The sequence below is a fragment of the Pelodiscus sinensis genome, chromosome 2 (genome assembly GCF_052426305.1).
Source record: "Pelodiscus sinensis isolate ZL-2025 chromosome 2, ASM5242630v1, whole genome shotgun sequence".
Taxonomy (NCBI): Eukaryota; Metazoa; Chordata; order Testudines; family Trionychidae; genus Pelodiscus; species Pelodiscus sinensis.
In genome coordinates this window covers 234,156,349-234,177,658 of record NC_143053.1, presented here as the reverse complement: position 1 = coordinate 234,177,658, position 21,310 = coordinate 234,156,349, and the positions used below count along the sequence as shown (strand labels likewise).

General features: G+C 40.9%; 1 protein-coding gene across 13 annotated transcripts in view; it reads left to right on the top strand.

Annotated features, from left to right (window-relative positions):
* The window catches only part of PARD3 (par-3 family cell polarity regulator), a 683,059-nt gene that overhangs the window by 309,298 nt on the left and 352,451 nt on the right, over positions 1 to 21,310 (top strand). For all 13 annotated transcript variants that reach the window (XM_075922689.2, XM_075922683.2, XM_075922685.2 and 10 more), the window contains one exon: positions 5,073 to 5,251. In XM_075922689.2, coding sequence (XP_075778804.2) covers positions 5,073 to 5,251 — 179 coding nt within the window. The remainder of the gene's footprint in view (positions 1 to 5,072; positions 5,252 to 21,310) is intronic.

Sequence of the window (21,310 nt, the reverse complement as noted above, 5' to 3'; positions counted from 1 at the left end):
TAAACAGACAATTATAACCAACAATAATAGAAAGTCCATTCAATATATCCTTTTCATGAGCATCACAATTGTGTAGGAGGAGTTTTTGAAATATCAGTATCAGAAAAGCAGAGGAGGAGATATTTGATAACTTGCAATAATTATAGGTTGTTGTAGATAAATCTGTTGGTATAGTTGTGGTGAAAATTTGTGCTTTAGCAGAGCTAGAACTGAAGTGGGTTGGCACCCATGTTCCAATCATGCAAAAAGTGTCTCATGTTAAAAACATATGTGTAACCTGGAAATATATTTAATTATGTGCTTAAGCAAATATGGTTCATAATTCATTTTTGGTAGAGTCTGGATATTAACACCTGCTATCACTTTTATGTTTAAACATGGATTCCGTCTGGGAAAGGCCTCCTGCTGTCTATGTACATGTCAGCAGTAGTTAGTTAGCAAGTAGTATTTTCTCATTAGTAGTGTGTATGCAAGACTCTTTCCCCTCTCCTCTCATCTCCCAAGCCCTTTAGGAAAGTGTCTAGGAAATGACTGAAAAAACCTCCTTAGGCAAGCTTGTCAGTGAGTATGTTGTGTGTTACATACTGTTAATACATTTTTTTTCTGAGATATGTATAATTTGGGATTCCTTGTTTGATGACAGCTTTTCTTTTTGAAAAGTTGCCACTATTTAGCAAAGTGCAAGTGATCACATTTTTGCTGAAGAAAGACAGGAAATGAAGTGTTAATTATCATCTTTGGAAAAGTAGTCTACAGTTCATTGAAAAATCATCTTATCAGTTAATTTACAGGAGAAAATGAAAAGAGGCGCAAAGCATGCTAGCAGGTATCCTTTGGATTTGTAATCCTAAATATGTCTTAATGCAAGTGAACAAAGTAGCTGCATGGCTGTAACTTATTGGTGCATGTAGTAGGGTTAAGTGTACTGCTGGTTAGCAGACTGGAGAAATACATTCTGGTGACAGCTGTTTGGAACTGAAATATAGATGGGCATTTTTCTTAAGTGGCACAACTCTTACCACAGAACCACTTGCCTGTCCAGGCTAATGTAATAAATGAGAGACGATGTTCAGAGCTAAGTCAAGAGCTAAGATACCTCTGTTAATGTGGTCACTTGATTACACTTTGTGGTGCTGTTGCCTGTGACTACATCTGTGTCACCTTTGTTACTCAGATCTCTTGGGATTCCGTAGTGTTTCTTTTGTTAGGCTTACCATGGAGAGGAAATGTGATGCTTTACTTCAACTGCTTATCAATGACTTAAGTTTTCAGAGCCCTTGCAACTTGAAAAAAAACCAACACACTGTGTTTGAGACAGTGTGCTGTATGAGTATATGCACATTTAATATTCAGAAATTACTTAAAATAATAAGGTAACTTCAGTGTGTACATGCTGTTTTGTAGGATTTAATTGATCCTTCCTGAAATGTGCCTCTAATTACTTAACTTCTGTTTTGATTGTATTAAATATTGTACATCATTAGCAGAAAACATTCATATCTGTGCTGAAGCAAAACTGTTGTGAAAATCTTGGAGTATAATGTAAGGCTTTGAAATAGGAAATCAGTATAATGGTAGTGAAAAATATTGATTGATTTTTCCTTTTTTCTATGCTCATTATAAAGCATGATAATTGCTGTTGGATACTATTCACAGTGAATGCTTTTTAAAGACAGGAAATCATATTGCTAACCAATATTCATCACGCTAATATTCTTGTACTATAAATTCTGGAGGGCAGAAACTGTGTCTGTCTGTCTGTCTGTGTGATTCTATAGCACTACCCACAACAGAGAATCTCAGTGATGTTTATAGGATAGAGATGGGCAATAATTTTTAAGGAGGGGGGCACTTCAAGGGTATGTCTAGACTTCAGGCTTTTGTCGACAGAGACTTTGTTGACAGATACTGTCGACAAAGAGCGCCTAGACTGCATCCAGTTCTGTCGACAAAGTGTAGACGCAAAGAACAGTGTAGATGCAATAATGCCTTCTGTCGACAGAACTCTTTACAAAAGGCGTTATTCCTCGTAGAATGAGGTTTACACTGACGACAAAACTGCTGAGTTCTGTCGATGTTATGTCGACAGAACTCGGCGGTAGTGTAGACGCAGGTATAGTTTTGTCGACAAAAGTCCACTTTTGTTGATAAAACCCTGTAGTCTAGACACACCTCAAGATCTATGGAGGGGACACAGGGTATGGTATGGCAAGTGGGGTGCAGAAGGGAGCTTGGGATAGAGAACTGGGGTGCAGGAGGGAGTGTGGGGTCTGAGAGGGAGTTTGGGTGAAGGAGGGGATTTGGAGTAGGAGCTTGGGGTGCAGAATCAGGGAGGGGTATGTGTGCAGGAAAGGAGTCTGGCCTGGGGGAAGGGTTTGGGAGGAGGGTGCTGGTTCTGGGAGGGAGTTATGACCCGGAGCAGGTAGGGAGAAGGGATACAGAGGATTTGGGTGGTAGCCTGAGACAGGTAGGTAGGAGGAAAGAGGAGGTGGACTCTGGCTGGGAGGCACTTACCTACGCAGCTCCTAGCCAGCAGCTTTGCAGAAATCTGAGACCGGCTCCTTGCCTGTATGCTGGGTGGCTGCTTTATGTGGCTCTGCTTCAGCATGGGGAGTGAGGAAGCTTCATTTGCTGCCTCTGCCTTCAGCAAAATTTCTCATCTCCTGTTGGCTGGAAACTGGCCAGTGGGAGCTGAGGGATTTTGCTGGGGTGGAGGAGGAGGGACGGTGCACAAAGCTTTCTCCTCTCTGCCCAGACTACATAGCAATTAGCATCCTGTTGTTTAAAGTGGCTGCAGCTGCTCTGTAATAAGAGTGCTGAAGAGGTAAATGTGGGCTGGATCCTGAGGCTTGAAAGGTCAGATCTGGCTTGTTCGCCGCCTCTTGCCCACCCTGTTATAGGGCCTCTGTGTGCTAGTGTAAACATTAAGATAGCAGAACCTGGAAAATCCATTTGTTGAATTCCTGCTATTGAATTTTTTTCTGCTAAATGTGTGTGGGACATGTGCCATCCATTTCTGTAGAATGTAATTTTTCCGAAGGAAAAGATGGTTATGGTTCTAGCCCTACAGTTCCGAAGATAATGTTTCTGAGAATTAACCAGTTATAAATCAGTGTAGAGCTCTCTTTGGGCTGCTCCACTGAATATGGTGCTGAGAGCTCAGTGTGTTCCTGGATTTTTTTTTCCAGTTTCTATTTGCGTTACTCAAAATATTGAGAACAGAAAGAAATGGACAGAAATCAGTAGTGAGACCAGGTGGGTGAGGCTGTATCTGATGGTGGATGAACTTTGGTGAGAGAGACAAGCTTTTGAGCTTTATGAACATTGCAGCCTGGTATAATGGCAGTGTAGACTTAGCCAAAGGCTTGGTCTGCACAGGCAATTGAGTGACAAAACTTTTGTTCTTCACAGGTGCTTCCACCCTCTCCGCCTTTCACCCTCCCCCCCCATGCAACAAAAGCGTTGCAGTGGCAAATGCAGATGCTAGTGTAAATAGTGCTTTGTGGGTAGGAGTGCTTTCATGCTGACAAAGCAAATATCGTTTATGGGGAGTGGATGTTTTTTATCAGCAAAAGTGCGGACAAGCAGCATTTACACTGCTCAACTGTTAGTGACAGGACTATAGCGCTAAAAGCTGTGTTGTGAAGACAAAGCCTAAGTCCATCTGAAAAAAACCCACCCCATCCTGATCACATGAGTTTTACCAGTATAAACCTTATAGTGCGCAGTGTTATGTCAGTGAGAGAACATTGCACCCTCCCATCAGCATAAGGCAGCAGCTATCTGAGAGCTCCTACAACAGCACTGTTATCTTGGTACAGTTGTGCTGCTCTAAGCTTATAAATGTAGATGTAGTCTGAGCATGTTTCTCAGACCCCAGAATAGCTCCTTGTAGCTCAAAAGCTTATTTCTTTGAGGACTGGTCTACATCAACACTATAGGTGACAAAAATTGTCAGTTTCACTCTGTTGTTGAATGGGAAAGCATGGAAAGGCAGGCAGTGAGGACTGTTGGGAGAGGAGGAAAAAAGGAGAATCAGTAGAGAGGGTCATGAGCTTATACTTTGGGCTCCTTATACTGCAAGTGGAACTGGGAAAAAAGTAATAATATTTCAGGAGGGACCTAGTATGAGGGGCTCAGGAATGGAAGTTGGCTGCCTAGCATGTATAGCATCAGAGATTTCTGTCCTACATTTCTGCCTACCTGCTGTATTCAGTTATTGCTAATGAAATATTTCTCCCCACCCACTGCATCCTTAGGACTGGGGAATAGGGTACAGTAATAAACACACATCCCTGTTGCAGCAGCCAGGAGGTTCTGTGAGTGATAGAGTAACAAAGACAGAAAATCAAAACAGGGTTTGAAGTGAGAGGAGAGCAGGAGTGTGTGTGTGTGTGTGTGTGTGTGTGTGTGTGTGTGTGTGTGTGTGTGTGTGTGTGTGTGTGTGTGTGTGTGTGTGTGATCCTTTTCAGTGGGGAGAGTGAGTGGGTTGGGGGGCTTCAAACATATTAGGCCTTTATTAGCTGGTGCGCTCCCAAGCACAGTCTAGAGTCAGTATCTGGTATGGACCTGAGCTCCCACCACCTTTTTAGCAGACCATAGAAGGGGATTAGGCTTTTCAACAGGGAATTTCTCCCAAACAAGGCACTCCCTTCCTATATTTTGTCATGGCGTCCAGAAATTTGGCTTAGTTCCTGGCTAGTTGGTGTCTCTCAGATTTTTTTAATGGCTACAGTAATCTCTTTGGGGCTTCAGGTTGCTCAATTAAAAAAATCTTAAGTAAAAGGCGCTTAAGATATTGTAATTGTGCATATGAACCTAAAAAGTAGCTTCAAATAGTTCACCACTGAGTCCTCATTTTCTCTTCAGAACCTGCTAGGCAATTGGTAATTGATGTTGGTCTTCATTAAATAACCCATTGTCTGTGAAGCAGTTGCCTGAGGTCAGAAGCTGGCCTGTGTGCAAACTTCTTTTGGTCACAGCCAGTTACCCAGAGTTTTAAAATATGTTGTGTGGGGGGAAGCATATTCAGTCTACCTGATGTTAATTTATAGTTGATTTTGTTCCTCCAGATATGCCACTTCATGTACGGCGTAGCAGTGACCCCGCATTGATTGGCCTTTCAACTTCTGTAAGCGATACTAATTTTTCTTCAGAAGAACCTTCCCGAAAAAACCCCTCAAGATGGTCCACAACAGCAGGCTTCCTCAAGCAAAATACTCCTGGGATGCCCAGTAGTCATGACAGAAAGGTACGTTTTTGTTTTTCTGTGAGTAAAGTTGCGTCTGATGTATGAGCAGTGTATTTTCATTCCAGAGCCACAATGTTAGTTATTATTTTCACTTAGTTTCAACCTTTATATCTTCTTCATGCAGTGGATATGAAATGCTGTTAAACATTTTCCTTGAATCTGAATGGGCCACTTTTACAATGTGCCTGATTTTCACCAATCTCCTCTTAAATCCTGATGTTGTTCTGGAATCTCTGTATGATAACACTGAGCATTATAAGGATATAAGCCAGCTATCCAGTTATATCTTTCTATTGTAGCAAATAAACATTTTCAATTTCAGAACTACTTGAGTAATACAATGCAAAAATAGCAAGTGTTATATTCACAGGGTTACTTCATGAAAGCTGAAGCAGTCAGATCTAACAGTATCTATTTTTCTCCTTCATACTTTAATTTAGAATTCACTATCTCTGCATGAGCTTTATTGGTAACTAAAGAAATCACCATGAATCTTGTTTCAATGCGTGGTTTTTAAAAAACAAAAGCGATGAAAGCTGTTTTTTGTTTTGTACAGTTGTCTGTTATCTTTTCTCTCCCCTAACTGTGATAGTGAAGAAGTTGTTTCATGTTGTCTAACTTTAAGTTTCTAATAGAAATTAATTACCTAGATAAGATGTTACATATTGGTTTACCATTGTGACTGTACTACACAAATCGAAAAGGGATAGAACATCTGAAATCTGATATTTTATATATGTTTTTCTTTCTCAGATAGGTAGTTAATCTCTGCACCTGATTTCAAATGCTATATTACTAGATTAAATCTGATATAAATCAGCAGAAATGCTGCAGAGTTAGGGCTATGTCCTCTAACAAAGACACACACAACATGCACACACACGCACATACATGCATTCCTTTGTCTTGTGGTATTTTTCCATCTATTTAAAAATAAAAATGCTATAAAAAGATCTACAGTGAGGTATACAGTAAGTATAAATGTCTAGAGCCAAATTTTTAAAGGAGCCTTAATCTGGTTCTGCAATTGACTATGTGTGCAAATTATAGCATTTAGATGTCTACTTGATCTGCAAGTCAAATCTGATAGTTAAATGTCTAATTTCTGTCACTTGCACCTGTGCTTGATTGTGAACACAACATTAGAAGCCATTTTGAAGAGAAAAAAAGCGTTGGATGTTTTAACTTTAAAAAGAACAAAACGGGTTAGAGAATTATGGGTGCAAAATGCTAACATTTTCCATCAATTTACCTGAAATGATAATGAGATTATACTTTATTACTCAAGAAACATAGATATTGAAAAGAGGGACACACAACGCATAAAAAGCCTCCTTAAGCGTCTCAAGCTAGCATTTGGAGGAATTTAAACAGCAAACAAGCTTCCACTCCAACCTCTGTGCATCATTAGCTGTTCAGCATCTACTTACTCTTGATTTTCATGAAAATATTTGAAGTGCACTGAAGCATGGCTTCTTTGGAAATGACCATAGTGACCAAGGTGGAAAGGAATTCAATTGATCTAATGTAGTGATGGGAAGCTGGGCACAAGAGAGCATTAAATCAAGAAGATGGGAGAGAATTAGTGTAGGTTAGTACTGCAGATCTTGATAATGTGTCTGTTAAAATGCATTTTCTTACATACCATCTACATTAATCTTTTCAGTGAAGCAGATTGCTTGGAGTATTAGTTTCTGGTAGGTAAGATGTTGCAAACAATTGAAACTGCTTATGTAAACACTTGGTACATTAATCACATTCTGAGTTGAGTTACATTAAATAGATTTATATTTTAGTGCTGAAAATCCCAGTTAAGGAGGCCCTTTATAAGTATTTCTCTGTATCTCCTCTCCATTACCAATTTTATAGAATTGTAGTTTCAAACCTTATTTCATTTGTTTCCTTAATAATAAAAATGTGCAAATGTATCCACTTTGGAGTCTCTGTCATCACGTAGCTCTGGAAGACTGATACCGAAGCTCTTGCAACATGGAAGACTTCTCACTTAAGAGATTTTCATAGATACTAAAGCTGTTTGGACAGTTTTAATATTGAGATTTCTTATCTGTCAATTCAGATAATTGGAGATGCAACTGCCTTGTTCCAAACTGTGTCATTGCATATGTCTGGCAAATACAATTAAAGCAAAGTAGTTGGAATGTTCTTAGTTTTCTGCTCTGTGTGTGGGATTTGAGGTAACATCCCTCTATCCTGTTTGGGCAGCTGGCACTAGGTAGTGTTTTCATTGTAGTGTCAGCTCCTGGTTATGGAGACATACTTTCTACTCTTCCTGTGTTGCAGCTTGCTGCTCTGCTCCCTACAGTGTCTGTGCTCCTGCTTTAGACTTGTGGGGAGAAAAGCAAGGAGAAGGGAACAGCACCCATCCACTAATCCTGAGCAGTGGTGCCCTTCACTTGTAGATATATGAGTGAGTAAAAGGAGGAATGACTGGTAGGTAAATACTCCGTATGTGTGGAAGGAAAGATCACTTCCAGGGCAGCGAGAAACATCGTATATCAGGTGGAAAGGTTTATTTCACATGGACTTAGAGAGGACCCCCAGGGTAAGGTTTACATCCACCTGGGTAGGCATGATTGGAACACCAAGACAGCAGTAAGGCTCCCAGGGTGAGTGGAAGGAAGGAGAAGGCAGTGAGACTGCCACTATTCCAGCAAGATCTTAGGGCAGCAGGATGTGGGGAGATAGCCCTGGGCATTAGAAAGTATAGGATTTTGGGTTCCCTGGGGAAGAAGGAACGGGGAGAAGAATGAGATGTTCCACAAGGACTGTGGGAAAAACGTATTTGCTGCAACTGTCAGCCACCCACAGTGGCTTGATTTGGATGTAGCAGGCAGCCAGGCTCTTTCTTGTACCCAGAAAACTATTACAGGCCGCGGGTGCCAGAGTTGGCCATGGAAGAGGGTCAAAGTCCCTGACAGGAGACATTGATAGGTTTGAATGAGCTTTGAACTTTAGAAGCAAACCCAGACTCTGAACCTTTTGGATCCTCTCCTCTCTGATTTCTTTGTGCTTTAGGGATGTTCCACTGCCATGAAGAAACATCACTATGAATTAATGTGTCATCTTAATACATAGAAGTGGGGTGGAATAAAGAGGGTTTTGGTGTATTTCTGTTTTGTCTTGGTCACCTGGGAAAGCCATCTGACACCTGTATTAATTTTTAAGTGCTCCCAGTTGAGAGGTTATTTACACTGCTTGGTGAACTCCAAGACTTCTATTTCTGCGAAGGCTTTATTTCCAAAGAAAGATGGTATTGTTGGCAACTACACTCAGATGAGTAATCCCCACCTTTGTGAATAATCTTATTGAAGTATTTAGAGCTGCTCTTCTGAGTTAGTGGGTAGCGGTTAGGACACTTATTTGTCACACCTTTGGTAATTACATTTATTGAGATCTTTTTATGCACACAATTCCTTTCTTTATACTACTTTTGCCAACTTATTTTGAATAATTTTGGATTTTTTTTCTTTATATGTAGCACATCTACTTCTCAGTAATTAAGGGCTCAAGTTAATTCTTTAGGTCTTACTTTTTCAAATTATTCAATTAAAAGAAAGTTAACAAAAACACTTCTCAGATTTTCACAAACTGTAATTTTTATTTGTTTCATTAGTCCTCACAACAAAACCAAAATCTAGTACATGCATATTCTGCCAGAATAAAATATTATATGACACTTGGATTTTCTGAATAACCGTTACACATTGAATCACAAACTTAAAAAATAACAAATTACTGCACAAACCGCCAGTTGTGTATCTAAGCTGAGTCCATGCAAAATAGTAAGTATCAAGGGCTTTTTTCCCTTCTCAGATACCACCTTATTTGCCCTTGTCATTCATACCACCCTACTATATGAACAGCAAGTGTAGTATCTTATTTCTAATGATGATTACAAGTTAATTCGTCCCTTTTCTTCTTAGTGTGCTCAGTAAGTACCTTTTCTATTTGCAAATCTGTGACAGTGAGGAATGGGGTGGCATTACTAAATATCAAACCTGGTTTGATTCTCTGTCATACAAACACACAAGTTTTATCTGGTAACCTCATCTGCTTAATACAAAGAAAAGGCTTAGACATTTGATTTCTAAAGAAATTATCCTAATTTGATTTTTCTGGAGTTGAATTGTATATTGTTGCATTAAGGATCAACACTGTTGCCAACACTCTCTTTCTTTAGAAGAAAGAGAGATCAAGAGAGAGCATTGAGAAGGAAAAATGGATATGCATTGACATGCTCTTGTTTTCTAGGTCTCTCATATTCATCGACCTGAAGTAAAGCAAATGGCATGTCACATGCTCTGCAGGGGTGGATCAGTGATAACAAACACAAAGCTGAATTTACTGATTAACAGATTTTTTTTCTTTTATTTGTATTTGCCGTTTAGTCAGCATCCAGCTTTTTTTAGTGGGCTTACCTTCATATGTTTTATCTGTCCTAATCTGTACGAATCTGTTGCTTTATTTCTGGTTAGGAATCTCATGTCATTATGCATTGTAAACTGAACTGGGAGATAGTTAGTGTGGGAAGTATATGGAAATGTTTTAAAAGTAAATCTGTTATCAAGGGTCATGTCCCTCATCTATAATGCATTGAATATCCCCACCTTTACCTCTTGCAGAGCAACTTGTTGATTCTTCTTCAATAAGTGACCCTATTGGTGCTCTACTGTAGGTGTGTCTGTCCCAACGCTGCTGAGGGAAGAATTTTATTAGAAGTCTGTCCTACACGCATGTGTAGTCCTTCCGGTTCACTAGTTCAGTATTAGATTATTTAACATAGGGAAAACCTGGTGACTTTTATACAACTAAGGGAGACTAGGCCTCTGAGGCTCTTTTGTATGCTCTGCATTTTGTGTTAGTGTTTGTATACCTCAAAGCATACCCACTCAGACAAACCCCCCAGGAACAGCTTTTATTCTGAAAGACACAGAATAGGATTACAGTTCAGCAACATCTCCTGTCTGCCTGCAGCCTACTCGCTTCCAGCTCAGTCCCTTCTGAGAGATTGCTGGGGAGGGAGGAGGGTATATCCTGGCAGGAACCAGGAAGATATTTGCAGCCGTAGGTAGGTAGGTATTATATATGCCGATATTAGTCCCATTTTACATCTAGGGTAGCTGAATTGCAATGTGTGAGTAGATTATCTAGGAGGCATGGTAGCTAGAAAGATCAGATGTCAGAATGGGAGTTTGTAACCTGAATACTTCATCCTGATTCTTCAACCTCTGAGCCTCATGTTCCTACATGTAAGATGATAGCAATGTTTACCATTTGTAAAGTGCTATATAACTATAAAGGCCAACCACTGGCAGGTGTGGCAATGGAGTTCAGGTCCTTGTCACTCTAATCAAAGGCTACTCAATACGCAGCCTGCAACCCATTTGTTTGCAGCACATGGTGCAGTTTGGATTTCTGTGGGGCTCAAAATGCAGTCCGTGGGTGGGAGCCAAAACAAAAAAGTAGTCAATATAATGGTCTTCTGTTAATATGCATTTTAGTAGTTAAATTCCTGGACTGTCATTGCTCATTAAAAATGCTGTCATATGGGTGGAAATCTGGAAATTATTGTATTTTATTAATATCAGCAGAACTGACTTAAATGGGGCCTGCATGTTGTGTAGTCTTGCCTTTATCTTTGTATTCATGCCCATCAGTGTGAAATAAGCTATTTGCATATATATATAATATATGCACATATATGCACATATATGCAACCACACTTAAGTTGCGGCCCTCAGCATGTGCTGTGAGCTGTGAGTATCACTTAGGATCCTGGGGCTTCCAAAATTGAGTAACCCTTGTCTGATCTCTGTATCTAAGGCACTAGACTGCAGATGCAGCCCCCTTCTTTCAAAATTTGAAGTGTGATTTTTTTTGGAGCAAAAATGATCACTGAAATAAATGTTCAAATTTTGAAGAATATAGTTTATGTGAAATTTCTTTGGAAATCTTCTAATTTTTGGAAATCGCACCAATTTGAAAGAACTTTGATGCATTTGAAAACTGGATAATTTCAACAAATAAGAGGTCGTTGTACTTTCATCCAGCTTTATTCAGGTAGAGCTTTTTTTTTTAAAATTGATTTTGTCATTTGAGATGGAGAAAGAGAACACTTCTACAAATGCTGAATTAATAAAGATGTTGAAATAAGTTGTTTTACTGGAGAATGAAATACATATGGGCCCAAAGTAGCTGGATTTAAAGAGAGAGAGAGATAGAGAGATAATGGGGTACTTTGCTGTCAGCTTGTCAGATGGTGGTGAAATAGCTTAAATCAGATGTACCCAGACAGAACTTATAATAAGTATGTGTGGCTTTCCTGAGTGTGTAAGATACGTGAGTTTTCTGTCTGCTGCTGCTGGTTTAGTGCAATACAAATTAAAATCCCAGTCTCCGTGGGTAACCTCAGCATCCCCAGCTTCCAAAACAAAACTAAATACGTATTTCTCATCTGCTTATTTTGATTTTCCTTGTTGCTGTGATTAGGGTCTGCAAAACCCTTTTATGAAATTGCTGCAGCGAGCTGGAAATGAGAGACAAGAAATGAAAAATCCTTCCCTAGTGTTCAGATTGCTAATGGTCAATGCTACACATTTACTCCTCTGCCATTCTGTTTGCTGAATGCTGTGCACACAGAGTGCATTCTGCTGAGAGGGAGCGAAAAGCCAACCAAGACCATACAAGTGTCAGTCTGCAAAAAAACACACTTTCAATAAAATATTTGCTTTTAAGGTTTTTATTATTTCCCCTCTTTTGCCTCTCCTTTACTTAATTTCACCATGGGCGTACCCTTTCACATTTGTTGAGAGGAATCCATCCACTTATCCCTCTGTCCCCAAGAAGTCAGCAGAACATTAATGGTCAAATGCTGGGAGGGAAAAAAGCTGAACTTGATGTGGGTAAGGTACTAGTCTCATTGTCTGAGATCTTCCTTTAGTTCTCCCACTTACTCTATAAGATGGGGCAAGTCATGTAATCACTCTCTGTTTCAGTTCAGTAAAATGGAGATAAAATCATGAGCCCATGGTGAGCATATTTTTCAGGAATATGTGCCTTCTTTTTTAAGTTTTAGGAAAGCTTGATGCTCATGGTACGCAAGAAGTGGTCTTTCTTTTTTTCTTTTCTTAAGCATTTGTAGATAGAGTAAGATGAATGTATCCACTCAAAATTGAGAATCTCTATGTTTTGAGGGCCAGGCTATAAGACCTGTTTACACAAGTCAGAGTTCTGTTCCGTGTTTTGTAAAGTTTGGCCAGACATCATTTTGAAAGAACAGTGAACTGAGAGAGTAAAATTAATGAGAGTTTTGTTTTGTTTTTTGTATGCCTAGCTGCATACTTATAAAAGCTCTTTATAGACTTATAGGGCCTGCAGATGGAATGAACATCAGAATGGCCATACTGAGTCAGATCAATTGTCCATCTAGCTCAGTATCCTGTCATCTGACAGTGGCTAATGCTAGGTGCCCCCAGAGGTAATGAACAGAATCATCAAGTAATCCCACCCCTGTCACCCATTCCCAGCCTGTGACAAAGAGAGGCTAGGGACACCATACCTACCCATCCTGGCTAATAATCATTGATGGACCCTCCATGAATTTATCTAGCTCTTTTTTGAACCCTGGTATGTTTCTGGATTTCACAAAATGCTCTGGCAAGGAATTCCACAGGTTGACAAATGTGTTGCGTTAAGAAGTACTTCCTTTTGTTTGTTTTAAACCTGCTACCTATTAATTTCATTTGCTGACCCCTAGTTCTTATGTTATGTGAACAAGTAAATAACTTTTCCTTATTCGCTTTCTCCATACCTATCATGGTTTTATAGACCTCTATCTTAGTACACTCCAACCCACCCCCGCTTAGTCTCCTCTTTTCTAGGATGAAAAGTCCCAGTCTTTTTAATCTCTCTTCAATAGTCATTTCATGTGGTGTCAGCATGAACCCTGTAATGGGGACAGTGTTAAAAATATAAAAGCTTAGGATCTGATCTTGCAACTCGGCTTCATACGAGTAGTCCCACTGATGTTCTGCTTGGCTGTTATGTGAGAGAGGAATGTAGAACTGAACCCCAACATATCTTAAATTTGCTTATTTTGACATCTTGCTAAATTTGAAAGAAGTTAGAAGCTTCAGAACGTTTCAGAGAAAGGGACTGTATGGATGTAGAAAATGAAAACCAACTTTTAAGGAGTTTTTCTGCTTACAAATACAAGTTGGATCTCCTTGGTCATCCTGCACCCTCGGTACCTGATTGGTCTCGAAGGAGGGATTTTCCTAGATCAGGGGAGATTATTTCTGCCCCCGCGCCCCTCGTCACCAGCCCCCCAGCCTGGCTCTGCTCCTGGCCTGACCTCCTGGCAGGCTCCTCGCATACGATCAGCCCTGCTGCTTTGCCATGGCAGCCCATGGTCTGCCACTGGAGCTCTCAGCTTTGCCATAGCAATTCACTGCCCCGCTTCAGGTGCTCCTGGCCCCCTCAGGTGCTGAGGAAGCACTGGCCCTGCCATCCCACAGTCCTGCCACTGGGCCTTCTGGCCCCACACCTGCAGACCGCTGTCCTGCCAGAGCCTACTGGAGTTCTGCTCGCCCTGCCACTGTCTCAACTTGACTTCCATAGTAGGGCTCCCAGCTGCTGGCCTCCCTGCAGCTTTCCTGACGGTTTTTCTAGCCCCTGCAGTGCATACCTCTGGCCCTCCACTGGGTCTCGCTGGTCCTAAGATTTTGGTGAAGGCACTGGGCGAGGAGGGGGACAGTGCACCTCTGAGTGCTACCTGGGTCGTGTATCGATGAGGGCATCAGATGCAGAGCCATTGTTTATGAAAACTTTCTTAAATATTTGATTCGTCTCTCTTGAGAGAGAACAGTTTTAACTTGTTTTTTGATTTATGAAACATACAGGCAGGAATAAGCCTCAGCTTCTGAATTGTAATTGGAATATATCAATCACCATATGCTGTTTTGTTTGTTTTGCACTATCTGTACTGAGATTTTACTGTGAAATTAATGAGTAAAGAAAGAATTGGGAAAGAAAACTTCACAGCCCCAAGAGTCTAAGAAATGCAATCTGTAGCATGCTTGAGCATTTTTGGTTTCTCATGTACACATGCAAAGATCATGACATTTTTGGTATTCTTTTTGTAAACAAGAGAGATTGATGGCACACATTTGATTGACAGCCTAGCAGATTTCAGTTTACTCAGAATTCAATCCATACTCCTAAATACTGAATATCTATATGTAACCCCAGCTATGCAGCAATATCACCCATTCATCATAGCTGCCTTTAATGAGTGAGTGAGAGAGAGGTCTTGCTTTTCACTTAAAGGTGTTGTGGAATATACAAAACTGGAATTGCACAACTTCGGAAATACATGAGCTTAAGGCGATTGAGGTTAAATACAGGAATGACTTTTAAATGTGTCTGTCTTCTCATGGCATTAGTATTTAATGATCTACTCTTTATGCATAATACATTTAGTCCCATTCATGGAAATATATAGGAAATCATTTTCCAAAGATTTGAATAATCAGAAGGAACAGTGAGTAGTCATCCTTCTTGTTTCTCTTTCATTGAGAGGGGATGCAAAAACCTTGTCAAAATATTAGATAAATGTTGTCTGTTTCCTATAATAGCCCATGTTTTAGGTTAGCAGCTTCACATGCACTGGGAGAAGACACTAAGCTAAGAAAATTTGTTAGCTACTTCTAAAAGAGGGGTGGGAAATCTTTTCTGGGTCAGGGGCATTGACCCCCCCAGGCATGTAGATTTTCTGTGCTTCAGCCCCAGGGTGGGATGGGGGGGTTGGAGTGGGAAAGGGTGAGCTCAGGGGCCAGATCCAGGCAAGACGGGTCCTCTGGTTCCCCAGTCCAGCTCTAAAATAAAGGTCAATGGAGTCTTCATACAGTGCAGTTAGAACTGCCGCCTGGCGAAGCACTTCTGATGGCCATCATCTGTCTGGTCTGTTTTACCTTCCAAGTTCACATTCTAAAATCTTAAACTAGACAGACTGTTACATTACATGGTACAATAATAAATAAACTGAACCTACCCAGAGGGGAAAGGAGACTGCCAAGCCATAGTGTCCTTCTCATTTAATGTACACAGATGCTTGTAACAAGTTACTCACACATTAGTTTCCATGTTTCCACTGAACTATGATCTTGAAATTTGACGCACTGGCTCACAGAGAACTTCTGACAAAAGAAAACATCCTACATTTGACTTCTCTTGGCAGAGAGAACCCAAAGGTCATCCGTTGTTTAATGATCTCGTTACAGCTTTAGAGGCCTAGCAGGGAGCATCATTTCCCCCTTCCCCCGAAAGGGTGTAGAACACCATTATTTTGTACAGTGGCTTTGCTCTGGAGAAGTGAAGATCATTTGAGATCAACAATTGCTTTCATATCTATGTAAGAATGGTTGATATCAAGTGAAAATGAAAGGAAGGTGTTATACCAAACCTCCAAATATTCTAAAAAATAACATAATATCATGAGCATATTACTGCTTGTCTCATTAAAAATTGCATCTTGGGAAAAATGTATCAATTTTTTTTATAACTAATACTATTTAGAATCAGTTCAAAACCATACATACTTCACTTAAACACATACTCCTGGAAAAATTCTGCCCACAAAAAAAAAAAAAAAAAAAATCTGTTCTACATCTTAAAATTCTGTGTATTTTATTTGTCAAAGTAACAGAGTTTCATTTATTTTGGTAGTTTATTTCAAATATCTGTCAGCAAGTATGTCTATAAAAATACAGACGTTGCCCCCCCCAAATTCTGAAATTTCTTTGGACACATTCCTTACTTGACATATTACTATGGAACCATGAATAATAATTTCAACTACAATACAGAAACTAATTTCCTGCAACCCTAAGAAGCAGTGCGAAGGCTTGGGTGTGCGTGGCTATCAGTGGCAATGGAAGGACCCTGTCAGAGAACTAGGGTTGTCAGGGGTCAAGTTTTGAACTGGACAGTCCAGTATTTGAGCTTTCTGTTTGGGAAACAAGTTGAGAAAATATAAATGCCCGGTATTTTCTAAATAAGATGTAATGTAGATTGTGATGTAATGTCAAGTTTGTCCAGTATTTTTGTTAAAACCATTTGGCAACCCTACAGAACTAGGAGGGTTGTTGGGTTTGGCTGTGAGCTGTATAGAACAGGTTGGGATTTTTTGGGGTAGGGGGATGGGATTGTTAAGCAATTAGTGAATCTCCTCCACACACACCTTCTAGTTGACCCCTAATTTCTCCCATTCAGTCAAGCCCACATGTTCCTGGATCATGAAACTGTATGTGTCTGCAGTTCTCTATCCCTTGTCTCCATGTGTCCCTGCGTCCCTTTTCCCATTCATCCCTTGGCTCAATACTTCAGTTCCTGAGCCCATGTCCTAATCTTTCCCTTGCACTAGTCCTTCTGAGTCTGTCTGTGACCCCACCCTCATCTCCTGCAGCCCTGTGTGCCATGCTTTGTCCATACCATGCCTTCCTGGGAGGAACAGAGTGTTGTCTGCCTTACCCTTAGCCAACTGACTGCCCTCTCTTTTCTTGCATCAGCTGCTCTTGGTAAGTGAATGATATTGCTGTAGAACCTCTTCAGGTGAATCTATATTTTTGGAGGAAAAAGCCGTTGAGGGGGGAGATGCCAAGGAGATAATGATACACGATGTAAAATGATAATAATACATGTTATAATTCCTCATTACACTAGATAGGTTGGTTTAATGTAGAATTAATATAATTTTTATAGTCATCTCCCCATTAAACATATTTGTGCAAAACTTTTTGTCTACGGAAGTAGGTGTCTGTCCAGCGGGGAGGGGACAGGAGCAGACTGGAGGTGTGAGGTCTCAGCAGAGGAGGGAGTTTGAGGCATTAGGGTGGGGACTCTGGAAATGAGGCGCTGCTTCCCATGGAAACAGCAGGGAAAGCCTCTAGGAAGTGTATCTCTGTACTGCTGTTCCCCCTGCTGGGGAAGGGGGAATGGAAATGGCAGCGTGCAGAGCTGGCAAGCGGGATCCAGTGGGGAGGCTTGAGGCTTTCCCCTCCTTCCCCCATGGGGAGGCAGTGCTGATGACTCAACCTCATGGGGTGCGAGGTGAGGCTGGAGCACCAGCGTGCGCTCCCTGCTTTGGGGGCAGCATGGTGGGACTGAACTGGAGCTGGTGAGTGATGGGGCTTGGTGGAGGGGCAGGAGTGAGGAAGCGGCCAGCAGGGCGAGTGGGGAGCTCACCATGTGCCATCTCTGTGGACCATGCTGCTCGTGGGGCTCCCTTCATTTCAGCTCCGCCTACTGTCACACCCAGCCTGTTGATGTGATGGGATTATGTCACTCTCTCTTCCTGCAGGAATTGTTTTTTAATAGAGACAGACATTCTTACCTCTAATGTCTTTGAGGACACTCGAATTATTCATATGTGAAAACTGATGGAAAGATCTAATCTGGGATGTTTCTGTATTCCAGTGATTCATAATGATTGGGGATAACAAATTTCAAGATTCCAGATTAGTAGTAATATGGTATTTGTTAGTTGCCTGTCACAAACATATAGAGTACAGATTAGCATTATGTTATATTGACCCGTTCATTCATATATATTTGTTATCATATATATTATTGTGTAAGAGAGCGAATGCAATGTTTACGTGGGACTAGAAGATTTTGTATTTCATGTATCCTGCTTCTGGATAAATTCCACAATACCATGCTGTTTCTGCTGTTTTTTTGAGTAGTGCCATGGTCCGAAAGTAGTTCCACTGAAATCAGTGTACAGTAATTACTCGTTTAACATGTGCCCGCTTAGCACATTTTTCGTGCCAGCATGATTTTTTTAGGGAACGTTTTTTGAATAACACGACCATCCCCAAAATAACACGAAAAAAAATCAAGTGACGGACTATTTTGTGCGGCAATATAAATCATGAAAACAGCGGTAATACAATAGACTTCTGATAATCTGGCATACCGGGAGGTACTATAAGGTGGCTGTGATGGGTCTGCCGGGACCTGCACTGCGTCTGGTGGGGGGGAGAGGGGTTGGCGAGCAGCGAACCCTCCGCTGCTTTACAGGGAGGCGGGGGAAGCTCCGCGAAGCTGGCAGCGACAGGTCTACTGGGGAAACACAGCCGCTGGCCTTCAAACGGGGGCGGAGCAGAGGGGATGAGGTGTCCGGGGAGCCCACATCCCTGGACGCCTCACCCCCTCTCCTCCGCCCCTGCTTACAGGCTGGTGGCTGGGTTTTCCCAGCTGGCCTGTTGCCGCCAGTTGTGCGGGGCTTCCCCCACCTCCCTGCAAGGGTTCGCCATTCACTGCGCCATTCCCCTACAACTCCCCCTCGCTGGATGCAGTGTGGGTCCTGGCAGACCCATCACAGGGGCATACTCCTAACCTAATCCCCCTCCCCTCTCCTCTCCTCCCTTCCACAGAGCCAAGCACCTCTCCTCCCTGTTGTAACCCTTCTCCCCCAACCTTATGTCCCAGTTCCAAGGCAGCTGCCTGTGCTCAGTGGCTGGCTGCTACCAAGTGAAGGCTGGAGCCGCGAGTGCACATACAGCTCGCAGCAGCCCAGCCAAGAGAGTGGCTGACCAGAGCACTTCTGGGTTCCAGTTGATGCCAGACAACTGGATGCCGGACAATTGGAGTTTTACTGTACAGTACATCGTCTAATGTTGACGTTGACAACTCAGCACCAACAGAAAATTGACTTAGACACCACCGCTTGAAACGCAACCCCCACCTTTTCCATTATTTTCAGTGGGAAAATTGACCCCGCATAACACGTTTTCGCTTAGGACGATCATTTTCAGAAACTTATCTACCATGTTAAATGAGGAATTACCGTATCTTGTTTGTGGAGTTAGATAGTACCTAGTGCAAGTGTGGGTGGGAGGCTCTAGATTCATCTATGATACAATTAAATATAGCTAGTTTTTTAAAATTCATAATGTTCATGGTGGAGGAAGATAAAGTGATTAGAGCAGAAGACTGAGAATCATGAGATCTGGGCTTAAGTCCACAGCCACGCCACTCTCCATGACCTTGGTTAAATAAATGATTCCCTCCCTGGCTAGCTTTCCCATTATCAAGGGCGCGTTATGAGACTTTGTCTTTTTATGTGTATGATACACTTTTAAGATTCATTTTTGGTGAAGGCAGAGAATCTGGGATTTTATTAAATGTACGTACGTGTGTGGGGGAGGAGAGGACGGGGGGGAGGCGGTTGTCATGCATTACGGTCAGATTATACCATGTCAGCAGTTGAATGGTATGCCAGTTTCCAGTTTCCTTTCCACCTATACCACATAAGGAAACTGATCACATTTTGCTACTGTTTAATTGAAATTCACAGTTTTTTGTCTAGTTGGCAAAAGCATATATTTTCCTAGTTCAAAATCAATATTCCCTCCTCTTAGCCCCTTCCATACTTACTGTCCTGATCTAAAATGGCAGGCATAATTTTCTTTTTTATAAACTATCACTTTTACAAATGGATGCCTGTAGCACTTTTGGTGAGCAACAGGCATTACATTTTTCAAAATTATTCTTTTAGTATGTGTATACACTCTATTGCCCTATTGCTTTTCTCCAAATGAGCATTATTGCTCTTTTTTCAGTTCAAAGCTCTTGACTATGCAACAAGCGATAGGATGTTGCTGCAACTATTTTCTGAGCAACCAGGTTAGAGGAATAAAAATTACTGTTCCAGAAGCGTGCAACAATGTTGTACCAAGAGTGAATAACAGAAATTCAAGAAAAATAAGTCATTGAATGAAACAAAGTCCTTTGGATGAGGGTCAGCAGATGAAAGTGGATGGCTTTTTGAAGAAATGGTTATGTGGGAACATTACTAATAGGACAAAGAAGCCTGACAAAGAATTTCATCTGAGATGATTTTGATCCATTTCAGTGTTGTTATTCTTATCCCACAGAAACAGTAAAAATTGAAAACATGCTCCTGTCATATAAATTTTATATCCGTCATATGGAAAGCAAGAAATACTTGGCAGTTTATATGGTGAGAGTGGTCCAGTAGCAACTGAAATAACAGGCATGGAGATTTCATTTTGGAAGACACAGGGTATTTGTAATGGAGTGACTACTAAGTCTATCAGTGTTACAACTATAGGTTTAAACCACAAACTGGTTGATGCACTGACAGCTAGTAATTAAAGCATGCTGCAATAGAGGTCATGCTAAATACATCATTTTATCAACAAATTCTAGAGGATTTCTCCAGTGACCAGCTCATTGTCAGTTGCAAATTGTCTGAAATTGAAAATACAGCAAAATCACTGTACCATTTTTTTTCCAGCTCAGAGAAAACTCAGTGGGGAATCCATAGTACACTAAGTCTCTTAAGTTGCTGGCATATGCATTTTAATTTGAAATGCAGTAAAATGCTACTATTAAGTACTGCTGTAATGTTGTGACCTAACAACTCTAGCATTATACTGATCAGCTCTCATTACAAATGTTATAGAATCATGCTTGTCCACACTTCCCTAAAGCTGTTTGGGGAAATACTTTTTTAAAATTAGAACATTTAATTATAACCTATGATCCATGCCAGTAACAGTCTCGTGAGGACTCTTAGCTGCAACTCCAAAAGAAATGAGAGTTTTCTGTATGACCCTCTTTGGCTACCTTGTTAAAAATCGTGTTTTTATATATTACGGGTTAAAGTGATATGCACCATGTTAACATGTCCAAGGAAGCTGGTTTGCTTAATCTTTTTTGTTTTGTTTTTAAATGTTTATTTGAAAAAAAGTTCCCTGATTATGTGTTTTCATACTTACCTTAGTTTAGGTTATATTAATTTTTTGTTCAGTGACTCTCAATATGGAAACAGGACTACTCATTGCATCTGCAATAGTTCTGTTCCCCTCCCTAAAATTTCCTGCTTTTAGTTTAGCTCTGATGGTGGGAATAATGCTGCAATACTGCTGTAGATATGATTCCACCTGACCATCAGGAGAGTAAGTACTCTTATGTAACTTTTATCAGAGCACAACTACATCAGACTTTGGA